This window comes from Symphalangus syndactylus, chromosome 13 (assembly GCF_028878055.3).
Source record: "Symphalangus syndactylus isolate Jambi chromosome 13, NHGRI_mSymSyn1-v2.1_pri, whole genome shotgun sequence".
NCBI classification, from domain to species: domain Eukaryota; kingdom Metazoa; phylum Chordata; class Mammalia; order Primates; family Hylobatidae; genus Symphalangus; species Symphalangus syndactylus.
The window spans coordinates 81,140,895-81,157,734 of NC_072435.2; the positions used below are offsets into that span (position 1 = coordinate 81,140,895).

General features: G+C 34.5%; 1 protein-coding gene across 1 annotated transcript in view; it reads right to left on the reverse strand.

Annotated features, from left to right (window-relative positions):
- Nucleotides 1-5,283: 5,283 nt before the first annotated feature.
- The window catches only part of RASSF9 (Ras association domain family member 9), a 32,720-nt gene continuing 21,163 nt past the window's right edge, over nt 5,284-16,840 (reverse strand). The window contains exon 2 of the mRNA XM_055239531.2: nt 5,284-6,544. Within this exon, the coding sequence (XP_055095506.1) occupies nt 5,284-6,544 (1,261 nt within the window). The remainder of the gene's footprint in view (nt 6,545-16,840) is intronic.

Consider the following 16,840-nt stretch of genomic DNA (forward strand, 5'->3'; position numbering starts at 1 on the left):
TCAGATGGTTGAAAGTTTACAACTAAAGCACGAATGCACTCTAACGAAGCATCAGAGAAATTATTTCAAAAATTATTTAAAAAATTATCATGCAATGTGAAGGCCTGTTAAAAATGACCAAAAAACACTTCATGAGTTACTTATCCATACATTAAACTATATAACTTAATTTTTTGCTTTAAGATAAACAAATTAAAAGACAATTAGCATACTCTGCATGGGAAGAGTACATTAACAACTTGGGTAGTAAAAGATTAATTTTTATAAAGATCAATTGTCAATGTTTGTTAAATTTGAAAATGCCTTTGTTACCCTTTAAGCCAATATTCCTACATCTGGCAATCTAGTCTTACAGAAATGCATTGATAGAATGACGTTGTTTATAATAGTAAACTATCAGAAAACATCTAAATGCCCATAAGGAGCGGATTAGTTAAATAAATTATTATAATTGATACAATGAGTTTCCCTGCTGCTATCAAACAGAGTAAGGAATCTCTATATGAACAATATAGGGCCATCTCCAGAATAACCACATCTCAGAATGAGTAAGGAGTTATTTTTTTTATTTATTTATTTTTTTGAGACGGAGTCTCGCTCTGTCGTCCAGGCTGGAGTGCAGTGGCGCAATCTCGGCTCACTGCAAGCTCCGCCTCCCGGGTTCACGCCATTCTCCTGCCTCAGCCTCCCAAGTAGCTGGGACTACAGGCGCCCGCCACCACGCCCGGCTAATTTTTTGTATTTTTAGTAGAAACGGGGTTTCACCGTGGTCTCGATCTCCTGACTTCGTGATCCGCCCGCCTCGGCCTCCCAAAGTGCTGGGATTACAAGCGTGAGCCACCGTGCCCGGCCAGAATGAGTAAGGAGTTATGTAAGAAAAGTATGAGGAAGAGTCTGCATATTCTTCCACAATAAATTGGAACAAATATGTATAAAACCTAATAGATAGTTTTGTTCAATCTTACTTGCTATATATTTATATTTTCATGAAATAACTAATCTTAAAATAAATTGTGCATTAGATTAGCAATTATATAATTCATGGTCGGGTGCGGTGGCTCATGCCTGTGATCCTAGCAGTTTAGAAGGTCGAGGGGGCAAATTGCCTGAGCTCAGGAGTTCGAGACCATCTTGGGCAACATGGTGAAACCCCGTCTCTACTAAAATACAAAAGAAATTAGCCAAGCATGGTAGTGGGTGCCTGTAGCCTCAGCTACTCAGGAGGCTGAGACTCGACAATTGCTTGAACTCAACCCGGGAGGTGGAGGTTGCAGTGAGCCGAGATCGCACCACTGCACTCCAGCCTGAGTGACAAAGCTAGACTCTGTCTCAAAAAAAAAGAAAAAAAAAAAGGATAGCAATTATATAATTCAACCTGAAAGAAGATTTATTTTTAATATAGCCAAATAAAAGACCACCCAAAACAATATCACATGAAAGGTATAATTATTTCTTTTATTATTTTGGATCAGTTACAACATGATAAAATGATATATACTTGATATTTGTCACATCATGTTTATTCAACCAATCAGGCAGTATGAAAAGAAATAGCCTAATATTTAAAAACTATATATCAGGATAAAATGTATTTCTTTGTCACTAGAAAAATATGTTTTAAATAGAACATTACGTCTACTTGGAAAATAATTATAAAAGGCAGCCACAGAAATATATTTTGTCATGTACAGTAGATATTTAAATAAATATAAAAATAAAATTTCAATGGATTAGAATAGCTTCTGCACACTAATGAGGTGTTGTTATTTTACTTAAGAAGAAAAATGAAATAGATTTTTGTTTAGGATATTTTAAAGTTACTTTCTGTGTCTACCATTTAAAACCCAACTCTAAAATATGTTTTTTTCTCATAAGCACACAATGAAATAAAAAATTCTATAATATAACCATTAAATCAGCTAAAAGAGACAACATTTGGGCTTTATTAAGTCAGTAATACTATTAATTAAAAATAAAAATCGATGCCACGTTTAAAAACATCATAGTAGCATGAAGATTTAATTTTTCTTTCCCAAAATTTATAAGGTCAATTACTGTTAATGTTTTAAATCTGCTAAAATACGTATTCATTCATATACAAAATGTACAACATCATTTACCATCTATAAAACACACACACACACACACACACACACACAAAAGCTACAAACCTCTAAAATTTAGCCACTCAATTCAAAAAGGGAGCAGGGGGCAAAGAAGTTAATAGGAAAGAGTAAGGCTAACAAGACAGATGATAAAGTAATATAATAAGAATTCATTGGCTGGGCAAGGTGGCTCACGCCTGTAATCCCAGCACTTTGGGAGGCCGAGACGGGTGTATCACAAGGTCAGGAGATCGAGACCATCCTGGCTAACACGGTGAAAGCCCGTCTCTACTAAAAATAAAAAGTAAAAAAAAATAGCTGGGCGTGGTGGTGGGTGCCTGTAGTCCCAGCTACTCGGGAGGCTGAGGCAGGAGAATGGTGTGAACCCTGGAAGTGGAGCTTGCAGTGAGGTGAGATCGCACCACTGCACTCCAGCCTGGGAGACAGAGTGAGACTCCGTCTTAGAAAAAAAAAAAAAAAAAAGAATTCATTGAAGGAGGGGAATTAGGTAAGTGCATAAATATATATGGCCTAAGCCAGAATAAAAATGCTTCTTATGAGAAGTACCTCTAAAACATTTCTGGGTTCAGAGATGAGATTCCAACTAATCGAATGGAACAAACATATATCATAGAAGAGCTAGCACATTAAAAAGACTGTGGAAAGGATAAGATTTCAGAGCATTGCAGAAGGAGAAAAAGGAGAATTCCAAGTGAAAGGATGAACAAGGATGAATCTAGGTCCTGTTACAGAAATTAAGGATAGTCAGCTTTGGTTTGTTTCTTCTAGCTGCACATAGCAATTTCATAGTTAACCTGTCAGGTTACTCAAGAACTTATACTTTAACGTTTCTATAGATAATAACATTACACTTTCTATCAAGTTCTATACTTATAATTCTAATTCTCACTTAATTTAATAACAAATAATTCAGTATCCAGACATGAGGGCACTGTATTTCAGTACTTCTATTTGTGTTAATATATTAACATATCACTGTAAACTAAGAGGTTCACCATGGTAGCTGATGAAGGATTAAAACTTAATGATTGTAATGATCAAAACTACAAATACATTTGTGTAACTAATGAGCAAATGGAAATTCTGAAATGAATTTAAAAAGCAATGGTACTGCTTTCTGAGACTTGCAAACATTATTTACTGTAAAACGTAGAAGAATTGAGCCTTAAATGCATTACTGTGCTTAACTGTATAAAAGCAGAAGTTAATTCAAAGTTTCTAAGATGAAATTATCTCTCCAGGCCTACTTCTTATCAGAACGTCTTTTGAATTCAGATAATTAATCAAATAGATAAGCATGTTCTTTCATTATTTTCTCACTAAAGATAAGAATAATTCAAAGAGATGACTTCCACTGTAGGAAAATGTTACAATTGGTTTATCATTTATGATGATCTTCTGAATTTGATTCCCATTAGTGAACAATGAATATGTCAGTGGCTTATATTGTTTAATAATTTTATGGACTCTTAGGCAGGTGAACTTTCCTTTCACAGATGACTATTCAATTTTATCTTTTTTAAAAAAATATAACTGATGTCAGAATTATTACTCTTTATCACTGTGTTTTTCCATGGAATGGAAATTTCTATTTTTCTTACCAGCCAACTTGAAATAAGACCTGAAAATATCTATTTTGGTACAATAAATGATAGTATAAATGCTCACGAAACTGAAACAATCAGAAAATTCTAAATGTCTCCCCAAAGATGAGTTAAAAGACAGGAGAAGGCAGGAACAAACAGATATGTTAAGAAAATTTAAGGAACAATAGATTTTTTAAAAATGAGTTAACAATAAAATTGCTTTAAAAAATTAAATACTTTTCAAATTTTGAAAGTAAAACAATAAGAAAACTGAGTTAAAACCTGCATTAAAGTATGCATAAGAATAAAAGAAATGAGAAAGATTGGGACCCTTAACCAATGTCCACATATTAAAACTAAGTAAAATAATATTTCTACTTCCATGTGCACTGACACACAGGAAAGATATCAGCTAAATAAAAAATAAACTGCAGCAGTATTCAGTTAACAGTACAATAAAAAATAATTATTTCATTATGATTGCATCACGTGTTCATTGGCAGGAAGGAAGAAAAGGAAAAATAGAAGATGGGAGAAGGAGAGATGAAGGCAGGAAAAAAGAGGAAGTAAGGCAGACAGGAAGGCAAATAAGAAGAAAGTAAGCAAAGAAGGGAGAGAGAAGAAAGCAAATTTCTAATTAAAACACAAGCATAGTAGGCCATAATAATGATTGTCAGTCAAGATAAGACCTTAATAATTATAGCAGATTCTATTTTATCCACAGAAGGGTTCCAAATTCCATCACTGCAACTTTTGTAGATAGGACATAAACAAATAACACTATGATTGATTTTCTCTGTAACCCACACTATACCTCACTCAGTGAATGAACATGGGTTTGGTCAGGAGATCTGAATTGCCAGATAGCAAACACCCATACATAGCTCTTAATAAATTTAGGCTTCTTTATAAAAATTGCTGCTCGTACACAGCACTTGGCCCTGCCTCATCTATACCCCTATACTTGTCTGATTCCCTGCCAGTATTTATACATGTCCCAACAGCAGCCTGTTTCATAGGCCTCAACAGGTAGAAGGGTTCAGGAAGTGATATACATGATACGTTGTATTATCAAAGGATCAATTAAAAGAACCAAACTTTGAATTAATGCAGTTACAACACAGTAGCTCCCATATACTTTACAGATTTAAAAATTCCAATGATACAGTGTTGTAAAAATATATATTACAGCACATTTTAGTTCTACTTCTTCATGTTTGAATATTTGGACTGTCTAATATTGAGGATTGCTTTTAAAGTTTATGTAAATCATTTTCCACAGACGCTAAGGAAGATTATCATATGATTCCCATCAAATTATTTCTGTGTTCTACACTGACAAGCTATTTGTGCTGCATTCGTGATAAATAGTTCATTGCTTGAACTTGTAATAATTAAAGTCCCTTTGGAAATTTCACATCAGAAACAACACATTTACCTAGTTTTTATTAACTTTTCAATACTATAATATGATTTACATTTTGTTCAGAGTGTTATATTTAAAATGAGGTTTCCTATTAAATTAAACAAACATTAAAACATGAAAGCAGATCAGAAAGGAGCCATTGGAACTATGTTGACAACAGCACCACATCTCCTACGGTTGTTTCAGAGTCCTGACTGTGGTTAGAACTGATACCAGTGTCCGAGTCTGTGTCATTTGTGTAATTGCTAAATACTCTTTGAGTAAAGGGAAGAATCTCCCCATTGCTACTGGGAACCTCAGATTCCTTCGCTCTGTTTTCCTTCAACTGGCACTCATCTTTGTTGCTAATGTGAAGTGAATTGAATTCCTTGGCCAGGAGTTCATATTCTTTTGCTTTCATCTGAAGCAATGAGTCACTGTATTTAATCTCTTTCTGGATGCCACTCAAATGAGAGTGAATTTTCAAACCAGCTTTCATGCTTTTCTCCAAATCACACTTAACACTCTCTAAATTAGAGCTTTCCAGTTCACTTGCAGCTTCCCCTTCTGCATCTTCATTTATATCAATGCAAACACTTTTTACCTCCTTTTCTATTTCAGCAGAGAGCTTATCAATGAGTATTCGGTAATGTTTTAGTCGTTCTTCCAGCTGTTCAATTCCATCACTTTCGCTCAGGTCCTCCAGAGTCTGGTTTTCCTCATACTGCAAGTCTAGATTTTGCTGAACTTCACTGAAACTGGGCATTAAATACGCATCCTGAACATAGTTTTCCCCATCATTTTCTACTCGATCAAGATGGAATTTAGCTTCACACTTTTCAATTTCCAGATCCAGCTCTTTCATTCTCTTGACTTGCTGATGAATAGTATGGTCCTGGGAAATGATCAGATGAACTAACGTCTCCATATTATCTCGATCATGAGAAACTGTGTCCTGCTTAATTTTAGCCAGTTTGCGGAAAGTTTTTCTGACTATTCTTTTTTGTTTATCTGGTGGTAATGTCTTCATGTAGTTTGCTGGGCTGAGCTCCCACAGGTTTTCTGTGTTTTGCACTAATTTGGCTTCAGCTGTCCGCCACAAAGGAACTGGAAGAAAAGCATCTGCTTTAACCAAAACAAATTGCATATTGGGCTGCTCATCTCCCCACGCTTTCCAAAGCTTCAGGATTCTAGTTAGTGGAGGAAGAACCCGTTCGGAGCCTCTCCACTTCTCTACGATGCAGTAATCACTGGGCTTCCCCAGAAGAAATCGTTTCTCTCCAAACTTAGCCTCATGTTCCTCAAGCAAAGCCTGGATGACATCAGCAGAGGTGGTGCGTTTAGTCAGCCCACAGACAATCTTCTCTTCTTGGCAAACCCAAACCACAATTTCCTTCTCTTCTGAATCCATGTCTTTAGTTGAAGATCTGAAAGAAAAACAAAAGCACATTATATTTCTGTCATCGCCTGTGTAAACTCAGAAAGATGGTCTAACATTATTAATACGCTTTCTAGATTTTTACCCTTAATGAGAGAGGCATTTTTTTTTCTGTCTTCCAGGCTGGAGTGCAGTGGTGCGATCTCAGCTCACTGCAAGCTCTGCTTCCAGGGTTCACACCATTCTCCTGCCTCAGCCTCCTGAGTAGCTGAGACTACAGGCGCCCGCCACCACGCCCGGCTATTTTTTTATTTTTTTTATTTTTAGTAAAGACGGGGTTTCACCATGTTAGCCAGGATGGTCTCGATTTCCTGACCTTGTGATCCACCCATCTTGGCCTCCCAAAGTGCTGGGATTACAGGCGTGAGCCACTGCGCCAGGCCGAGATAAGCATTTTTAAGTCGAAAATAAGAGTCAGAAGATTGGCTGGGTGTGGTGGCTCACACCTGTAATCCCAGCACTTTCGCAGGCCAAGGCGGGTGGATCACCTGAGGTCAGGAGTTTGAGACCAGCCTGGCCAACATGGATAAACCCCGTCTCTACTAAAAATACAAAAATTATCCGGGTGTGGTGATGGACACCTGTAATTCCAGCTACTCAGGAGGCTGAGGCAGGAGAATTGCTTTAATCGAGGAGGCGGTGGTTGCAAGGAGTGGAGATTGTGCCACTGCACTCCAGCCTGGGCAACAACGTGAGACTCCATCTCAAAAAAAAAAAAAAAAAAGTCAGAAGATATAATGTAAGAAAAATATAAAAACCATGGAAAGAATCTTAATTATCTTTTTATTTCCTAGTGTGCTCTAGGAAGAGCAAACTTTCATTCAAGAAAACTGAGGCTAATTTAATTAAAGCATAGGTAGCAATAGTGAGATCATACAGTTAAAAATAATACAAAATGGAAAAATCGTCATTCTTTTTCATTAACAACTGTTTATTTCATGCCAACTATATGCCAGACACATCTGAAGATACTAAGGATATAGTAATGAACAAAGAAGACAAGAATGCTGACATGAATATGTAACTAATGTAATATCAAATCACAGTAAATGCTATGAAGAGAATTAAACTGCGTGAAGGAATAGAAAACGACCTGGAAGAACGGCGGTCTATTTTACTTAAAGTGCTTAGGACAGTCTTCCCCAAGGAGGTGACATTTGAATGGGGATATCAATTTCAAAAAGAGGCAATCACAGTTCTCAGGAAAGAATTCCAGGAACAATGAGCAGAAGTATAAGGATCTAGGGACAGCAATAACGTGAATGTAGTTGAAAGCTGAGGATAGCAGAGGTGGAAATTGCTGCTAGTGGGAAGAAGAGATTAAATAATAGGCAACAGAGGGGATGGAGAAAAGCAACATCTCCTTGCTCCATCCCCTACTTTAGAGAAGGGGGAAGCTAAAGAAAGTGTTAGCTAACACTTTCCTAAGCTAAAGCAACTGGAAAGTTTTAAGCAGAGGTAAAGCTAATTTATGCTTTACACATGTCTGTCTTCTGTTTGTGAAATGGACTGGAAAATAGAAAAAATAGAAGCAAGAAACCTATTGCATCAGTCTAGAAAAGAGATGATTTCCCGGACTAGAGTTTTAACAATACAGATATCATAAAAGAATCAGAGTTGGGATATAGATGATTAGACAGATAGATCCCCCCTACCCAGCACAGAGAGGCACACACATGAATTTATGTAAATATACATGTATATATGGGCTTGATAATACTTTCCTCTGTACTATAGAAGGTCAAGGGGGAAAAAACACTTCAGTTCTCTGGAGAAAAAATGACACATGTAGTAAAAGAAGCAAAAATTCCATGATGTCTGGATCATACCTATTGGAAAATTTTTAGGATCATACTTTCCATCATGACTATACATCAAGTTGACTGTGTCTTTCATAATGCCTCTTTAAAAGAATGCTAAGAAACAAATGACGTGAAATTAATTATGCTACAGTGTGATTTATGATGGTATAACAGTTTTGAGTAGTAATTGGCTTCTTGTGAAAGTTAAGTCAAATCATATGTCACTTTATTTATATAGTGCACTCAAAGGATATGACTCCAGGAACCACTTACCAAAGAAAATTTCCCTGGCTCCTATAATCATTTAACATTTAGAATTTATAGTCTTTATGTGTTGGTAGGAATGGTGATTAATTCTATGTTTTTATCTTTATTTTAAATTAAGTAACTCTTATACTTTGGTTATTGACTCACCTGAAGTAAAAAAGTTATTACTAAAAGTGAAAGATAAATCAGGGATGCCAAGTAACACTAAAGATTAGGTCCAACTCCTAACAAAAAATTTCCAGGAAAATATAAGTATTCACATGGAGGAAGTAAAATGTTATAGTTTATTACTCAAAAAATCACACCGAGTTGTGATAATTCTCTTATGAAATATTTTGCACTTAATGACTCAATATTGAGTATTATATTTTGAAGTATGATATTTGACAATGTTTATAATTTATCATTTAATAATCGCAAGCAGTAAAAGTGTAGGTTAGAAATTAGAATACCAAACTTACTTTCATATTTTGATTAGTAGAGAAATAAGACACAAATACTTTCTAAACAAAAACAAGTAAGTTCTTTAAGCAAGTGATACTAACTACCATCTGTATTATGGCTATATAGCACAAGTCAGCTCTAAATAAGTCCTTACCTTAATATGTTTTAATTATGTACATGCAATATCCAAAATTAGTATAAACTTTTTTATACCACGTAGAGTTAATTTACTTCAACTAGGATATTTGAAAAGCAGTAAAGCAGTAAACAATATTCTATGTACTTATTGCATGTTAAATTACAAAATTTACTGTAAACTTTTATAAATAATGGTAAAAACAAAATTAAATAGTGGTCATAATTATCAACCTTATAATGCTAATAGTTATTACATTAAAACTAAGGACAAATTTGTTTTATGTTATTTTTTGGTTTTAAGATTAAATTCTAAAAGAAATCCTGTTCAAAATAAATAGCATTAAAGATAGTAACTATCAATCATAAAGTATCTAAAATGTTCCAGGCACTGTTCATATCTCTTGCTTGTACTAAGTAATTTAATTGTCACCATTCTGTAAGGAAGGTAAAAATATTATCCCTATTTTACAGATAAAGAAAGAGAGGCACAAGAGGTGTTGGTAGCTTGCCTGAGGTCACACAGTGAGCGGTGCAATGAAGGTTCAAACATAAGCAAGAAAACTGGCTCCAGAGTCCGCAGTTCTAAACACTACACTATAAAAACAAATTTATAAGTTTGATAATTTAGATATGTGGATTAATTTGGAAATAAAATGAACCACTTTTTTAGCAACAACTTAAATTAGTCTTTGATACCGATAGAATGAACCACAGTGCCCCATTAGAGCACTCAATTGATCAAGGAAGAACTTTTCCACTAGGCAGCCATAAACAAATGTGTGCAGAAATTGTTCTCTTCTGTGCCTTTTTAATTTTAGTCAAATCTTGTTTTATAGTTGATGCAGTAATAAAAGATTTCTGGCTGACCTGGGTATCTCCCTTAGCTGACAAAACTCTCATGTAACCAAAAACCTGTGTTGTTGTCTCCTTAGAGTAGTCCCTATTTCCTGTAGCAGACCTGTAAATTCTTTATCCCTACACTAGAGCTCTGAAGGAGACTCTAAAACTAAGCACATATTCATTTTTAATAGTAGAATAATAATAATGATGATGATGATGATGATGGTGATGATGATGATGATGAAGATGATGTATGTGACAATTCCCCAATACCCCCATGACCCCTATTCCAATTGGAATCCTTCCTGCTTTGGAAGGATCAAGTTCTTGTATATTGTGGCCTCCTCTAGAGATCTGCCAGTTTTCACCTCACATGGAAAGAACACTAATGATCATCCTGCATATTGGTTCTATGTTACATACTAAAAAAGTAATGCCTTATTAATAACCTCACAATCTGACTGGCACCAAAACTATCATTTTCTTTCTTTTTTTTTTTTTTTTTTTGAGAGGGAGTCTGGCTCTGTCACCCAGGCTGGAGTGCAGTGGCGCGATCTCGGCTCACTGCAAGCTCCGCCTCCCGGGTTCATGCCATTCTCCTGCCTCAGCCTCTCCGAATAGCTGGGACTACAGGCGCCCGCCACCACGCCCGGCTGATTTTTTTTGTATTTTTAGTAGAGACAGGGTTTCACCGTGGTCTCGATCTCCTGACCTCGTGATCCGCCCGCCTCGGCCTCCCAAAGTGCTGGGATTACAAGCGTGAGCCACGGCTCCCGACCCTCTTTCTTTCTTTTTTAAATCTGCCCCAAATGTCCTATTTTCTGCAGTCAGCTATTTCTCAGTATTTCAGGGAAATTTTACAATCATGCAAACAGAACAATTTTTAAAACTTCTTCTGAGCACATTTAAAAATAATAACCATCTATTACTGAATTCAGGCAATAAATCATTCATAACTATTATATGCTTCACCAGGCCTAGAGTCTACTTTATAGCAGACTTAGGATTTATTTAAAATAAACCATATTTATTTTATAATGTGGCTGCGGCTGAGTTTCTATTCATTTATTCCACAAATGTTTGTTAAGCACCTCTTCTATGGCTGGCACTGTAATGGGAAATGTGTATGATACAAAGACATGTGTGATTTATAAGAAAATGTTTCTCACCTATTGTGGGAAACAGTGCCAGGGTTGAGAATGGAACGTTTTGTTTGTTTATTGGCGGTTCTAGTGCTAAATTTCCTGTTACATTAGTAGCACCCAGTTGCTAGACTGACATAGACTTATGACCCTCAGCATCATTTCATAAAGTTAAAAAAATTTAAAAATATAGAAAGGATATGGAATAAATATCCATCAAAATTAAACCAGTTTAGAAATCTTAAATAATCATTACTTTATAGATATAAATGTTTTCATTTGATCACAGCCCCATGAAAATCTAGTCGTCTGATATAAATAAATATTTTAACAGCCGAACTGGGTCTAAATAAAATGTTCCCATCTCAATCTTCGCAAATTTACTATTTAGTAGAAATAATGATATCTACAAACGCAAACACAGCTAAAAGTTAAACATACAAATTTAGACTAGATAGCTTTGTTATGTAATACCATGTAACAAACAGTTCTTACCTAATGGATTCAAATCTAGTAGTTGAGACACATAACCTCCGATTGTAATGCAACAGGGGATTGCGTAAAATATACACATATATTGCATGTGTAAAATTGTTATTTGTTCTGTTTTACTTTGCTTTTTGTGTGTGTGTTTGTTGGGGCTGAGCAGATAAACATTGCTTTATTCTGTTTTTAATTTATAAAATCTCATATCGCAAGATTCATGTCCATTTTCTATTCTTATCTCAGTGTTTTAGTTTCATTGACGAACAATGCCACTGCCAATTTGATTGTTATTATTTCTTTTTTTTCCTTATCAGCTCACCATACTCTGCTCTTGCTCACTCAATACTTTTTAATACCTCAAATATTTTTTTCCTGTTCATTGGAAATATGTTTATTGATATTTACTATTTTCAATCCAATGAAGATATTTCTATTTTCGTGGTTTCTTGACTTGCAACAGCCCTGAAGTTAAGAACCCAGGTATAGGGCATTACTAATATTATCCCAATTTTATAGATGACAGAACTGAGGCAAGGAGAGGGAAAGTCACTTGCCTAAGGTCACAAAGCTAGAAAGTAGGAGTTTTCCTTCCAGCTCTGGCTTTATACTTTAACCTATAACTAATCCCTGAAAGTAGATTACAATAGCCATTAAGACTACCCACTTACAAATATTTTCCAATTTATATGAACTGATTACATGTCAATAGTTATTTTTAAATTAACACTTGGAACTCAATGCACTTTTCCTCATAAATTAATGTTTTACCAACTATAGTTAAACTCCTGGGTTGAATGCTTTTAGGTAAGGTATAATTTTGCCTTCCTTTAATTCTATTATCTTCTTGAACATTCAATATAAAGGCAAGCATTGAGAGAATCCCCTGTATCTGACTCTGGAATACTAGAGGAATACGGACTGAGACTGGAGGCAGATGATAAAATTGATATTGATGTTGGTTCCAAGAGTGATCCTCACTAGATAGTCTGGAAGGGAGTAACTAACAGGTGGATATCCTGATGGGCACCTCTACAGGAATACCATAATTGTTTGCAAGTGTAGGTTAGTTTAAATTAACTGGTTATAAAATAGAGATTTCCTGGATTATGGCATTCCAAATGTATTACTCCTGTGTTACATTATAGAGGAAAAGCATTTACTCAAAAAATTGTACATTTAACATAATAAAGTAACTACCACACTCACACTTAATTCATGCCAGTTTCGGTTTCGAATTTTAGGTGAACTTGGTAACTGTTATCTTCACAATTTGAAAGTAGATATAAAATTTCATAAGCCAGAATTCAATCGGATCATGGCCTCAAAGTATAGTACTTAGCATCCTAATAGCTTATTATCCATGAACTTTCTTTAATAAATTATATGGTCAGAAAGATTTGAATCAGTTATCTACACCATTACTTATACCAAGGTAATTCACCTGATGTCCACTTTAAGCAGGAAAAACAATGAATAAATAAAAATTCAGAGTACCATCTTACTCGATGTTAATTAGGGTATGTCACATTTTGGTTCTGATTAAAACACATCACAATCAATAAAACGTAAGAAGTTGTACAATGAATTATATGTTCAAAATTGAATATGATTATAGCTGTGTTTGGACTTGGCTTGAACTAGTTTGTCCATTTCAAGAATGGTTCCTACCATGTAATTGTATCCTTTTAAATCTGCACTGAGCAAATTATGACAAGTACAAACAGGCATGATTAAGAGAAAAGTGGTGGACAGGCTCTTTTAGTCATGTCTAAACTATGACTTCCACCATTTCATAACTACTTCACACAATTATCTTTTTAGTTATTGGAAATTGAATGAAAAGCAATTCAAAACATCATTCAAAAGATTTTGTTACACTATTATATGCATATATTATGCTACAACTATATGTAGTATACATTTATGAAATTTCTTATGCACATAACTATTCTTAGTTGTATATGTGTTTTTGATACCTTATTAAATTTGATAATATTAAATATATCCTAAGGTTTTCACAGAAATATTTTGTTTTGTTGCTTAGCATATTTCTGTTTATTTTAAAGATAGTTTATAATCACATAGTATGTTTGAAAATTATTAATATATACACAAGAGAAATTTTTTAATGTTCATAATGCTATAATGTACATTTTAATTTAATAGCCCCTGAAATATTGATGAGATTCATTTGTAAATATTCTGAAAAATATATAGCAGGAACGATTGGACTTGAAAATTTAAATTTATGATTTTATCTTAGTTTTTATCAGATTTTAAAAATTTAGCCAAATCTTTTTTTCTAATTCTATATATTCTTCACTACAATACTGCAATATAGATGTCTGGCATATTTCTGCAAATAAAAATAAGAGTAATAGAACTGGAAAATTGTGGAAAATATACTGTATAAATACAGGTTACCAGGAATGACAATAAAATTACCACTATTATTATTTAATACAGAGAATGGTGTAGTGTTTTTAATATTCTTATTCAGTAGCCTTATTGAACTTACTATAGTAGTTAGCAATATTATTTTATAAATATTTTCTAACCTATGCACAATGTTTTTTCACCTGTCTCAGCTAGTCTGTTTTTTTATTGGCATGAGCACTACCAAAATAAAATAACTCTTAACCAAATAAGAGGCATTTTAAAAATCATTAGTATACACTTTGGATCAAAGATGAGCCAAGAATGTTTTTAATCTTCCCCGATTTATAGTTTTGTGATTTTGATTAAATTTGTGCTAATGAGGCACATTTCACTGAAAAGATAGATATATACTTGGTTATTCGTCTACATCAGTTTCATTATTCAGGTTTTGCCTTTTTAGAAATCTTCATCATAAATTCAAGAGGATTTATATACTACATGAAACTTTCAACAATACGTGTTAGCCTCAGAGGTACTTTTCCACATTCACTGTGAAATGTTAGTGAAAAAGTGAATATGACACTTTTTACATTGACTCTATTATGAAGCAAGAGCTTAAAATAGTTCTCCATTGATAACTAGCATTAACACAAAAAATTACACTGAATTAAAATAAGCTGGCTTGCAATAAAAAGGCAAGATTCATACAATCAAATATTTTTTGAAAATACTTTAATTGACGAAGCACAAAGCACCAAGAAATAAATTAAGTTTAAATCTTGAAGTTTTAAGATAAAATATTGTCTATGATATTGTAACATCAAATTGGAGATTCAACAAAACTTGTATTTACAGAAAAGGAATTTAGTGTGGAGGTAGAGAAAAATGAAGCTAAATGGATAAAATTTGGCAATCTTTATTCAGTGATCCAAAAATAAAAGGCACTAAAGTTGGAGTCTGGAAAGTCAATCAAAGCCTAGTGTATAGTAGACACTAAACTGGCTGAAATTTTATATATCAAACTTAGCAGGATGAATATCAAATGCTTTCAAAATAATAAGAATAAATAAAATATTATATTATTAATCAGGAATAATTACATTATAAGATATGCTTCTAAAACCCATTATATGAACACTAGGATGCAATCTGTAAATATTTATGGAAAATATTTGGAACTCTGAATGTATTTTTCCATAGAACATATGAAACAACTCTTTATTTCCTAGGCCAGCCTGGAAAGTATAATACTAACACAATTTAGATACTGTGTAAAGGAGTGATTCCAAGGGAAATGCTTTTATTGCTTTAGTCTCTGCAGAACAAGACTTCGTGCTTGAAAATCAGAGTCTGGACTTTTTCAGTTTCAAGCTATTGGTGGCACCTATGCCTAGAGATCGTGATGGAAACTTCCATCAGATTGAAGGATAAGGCCTGTGAAGCTTTGGGGGCATATCTGAGTCCTGGCCAGCTTCCCAAAGACTAGTCTTTGTTTCCTTCTTATTACCATTGTTTATTCTTTAAACTGAAATTTATCTCAGTGGTTCCCTACCAAGGGTGATTTGCCCCCAGGAGACATGTGACAACGTGTAGAGACATTTTTGGTTTTCACATCAGGTGGCACTGTTGACACACCCTGTTCCAGATTTAAAACAAAACAGTATGTATCCAGTGGGTAGAAGCCAGGAAGATAAATATCCTACAATGCACAAGACAGTTTCTCATATCAAATAATTATTTGGCCTGAAATGTCAATAGTGGCACTGTTGAGAAGCCCTGTTCCAGATTTAAAATAAAACATACTTTCATCATAGCTCCCCTTTTACCCCTTTTTCTTACCACTTCTAGGGAATCTAAGAGTAAAATTTATTAAAGCAAAAATAACAAGCCAGGGAGACCCACCAATCTCAAGTAGTCCAAAACATATGATGAAAGGTGGCATTCTATTTAACGAAATATGAATAGGACTTTTTTTTCGCTCCTTTTCATCCCATCATCAACTTTTATGCTTGCTATAATTACTTCTACCCAACTGGGCCTCCCTTTGTTAACTCCAGAGGTGGTTCTAAGGAATAAGATTAATTTTAGTTCATGGAAAGGCTTCCATTCAAAACCTTGTAAATTTTTCTTCTTGATTAAGAAATTGTGTTGAATATATGGCCACTATATATGGGAAATGAGCTATGGGATAAAAAGAAGGTATGTGGATGACATGACATACTCGGAATGGTGGAGACCCATGCAGTGATGGTTGTGGTAGGGCTGTGAGTCAGCAAAACGGGTTATTGCAATTCTCTTATATGCCTTCCTTGAAGTTATTTCTTTCCTGGACAGAAGGGACAAACAAAGATCAGAATTAGGAAGGAAGATTTCTAGGCACTCAAATGTTAAGGAAAGAGGTGGTCAAGAAATTATTTGCAGTCTTTACAAGGTGAAAGGGAAACCCCACCACACACAACTGTAGGAAATGAGAGAGAGAGAGAAAAAAACAAAAACCTCTGGTTTAGGGGAGTTGTAGGCAAAAAAAAGACAGGTCTAAATAAGTCAGGGACAGCCTTAAAAAATAGCTTAGCAATAAAATTAAACTGAATATAATATTTTGCTTTTGTTGTCCAGAAGACATTCTGGAATCTAATATGGTCACAAAGTCATCACTATTCATGTGAATTGGTGGCATGCATTATTCTAAACAAAAATATGGTTATTTGTGCTTTCTGATTGCTGAATATAAAGCAATGGTTACTCCTTTGGGTATATACCCAGTAATGGGATTGCTGAGTCTAATGG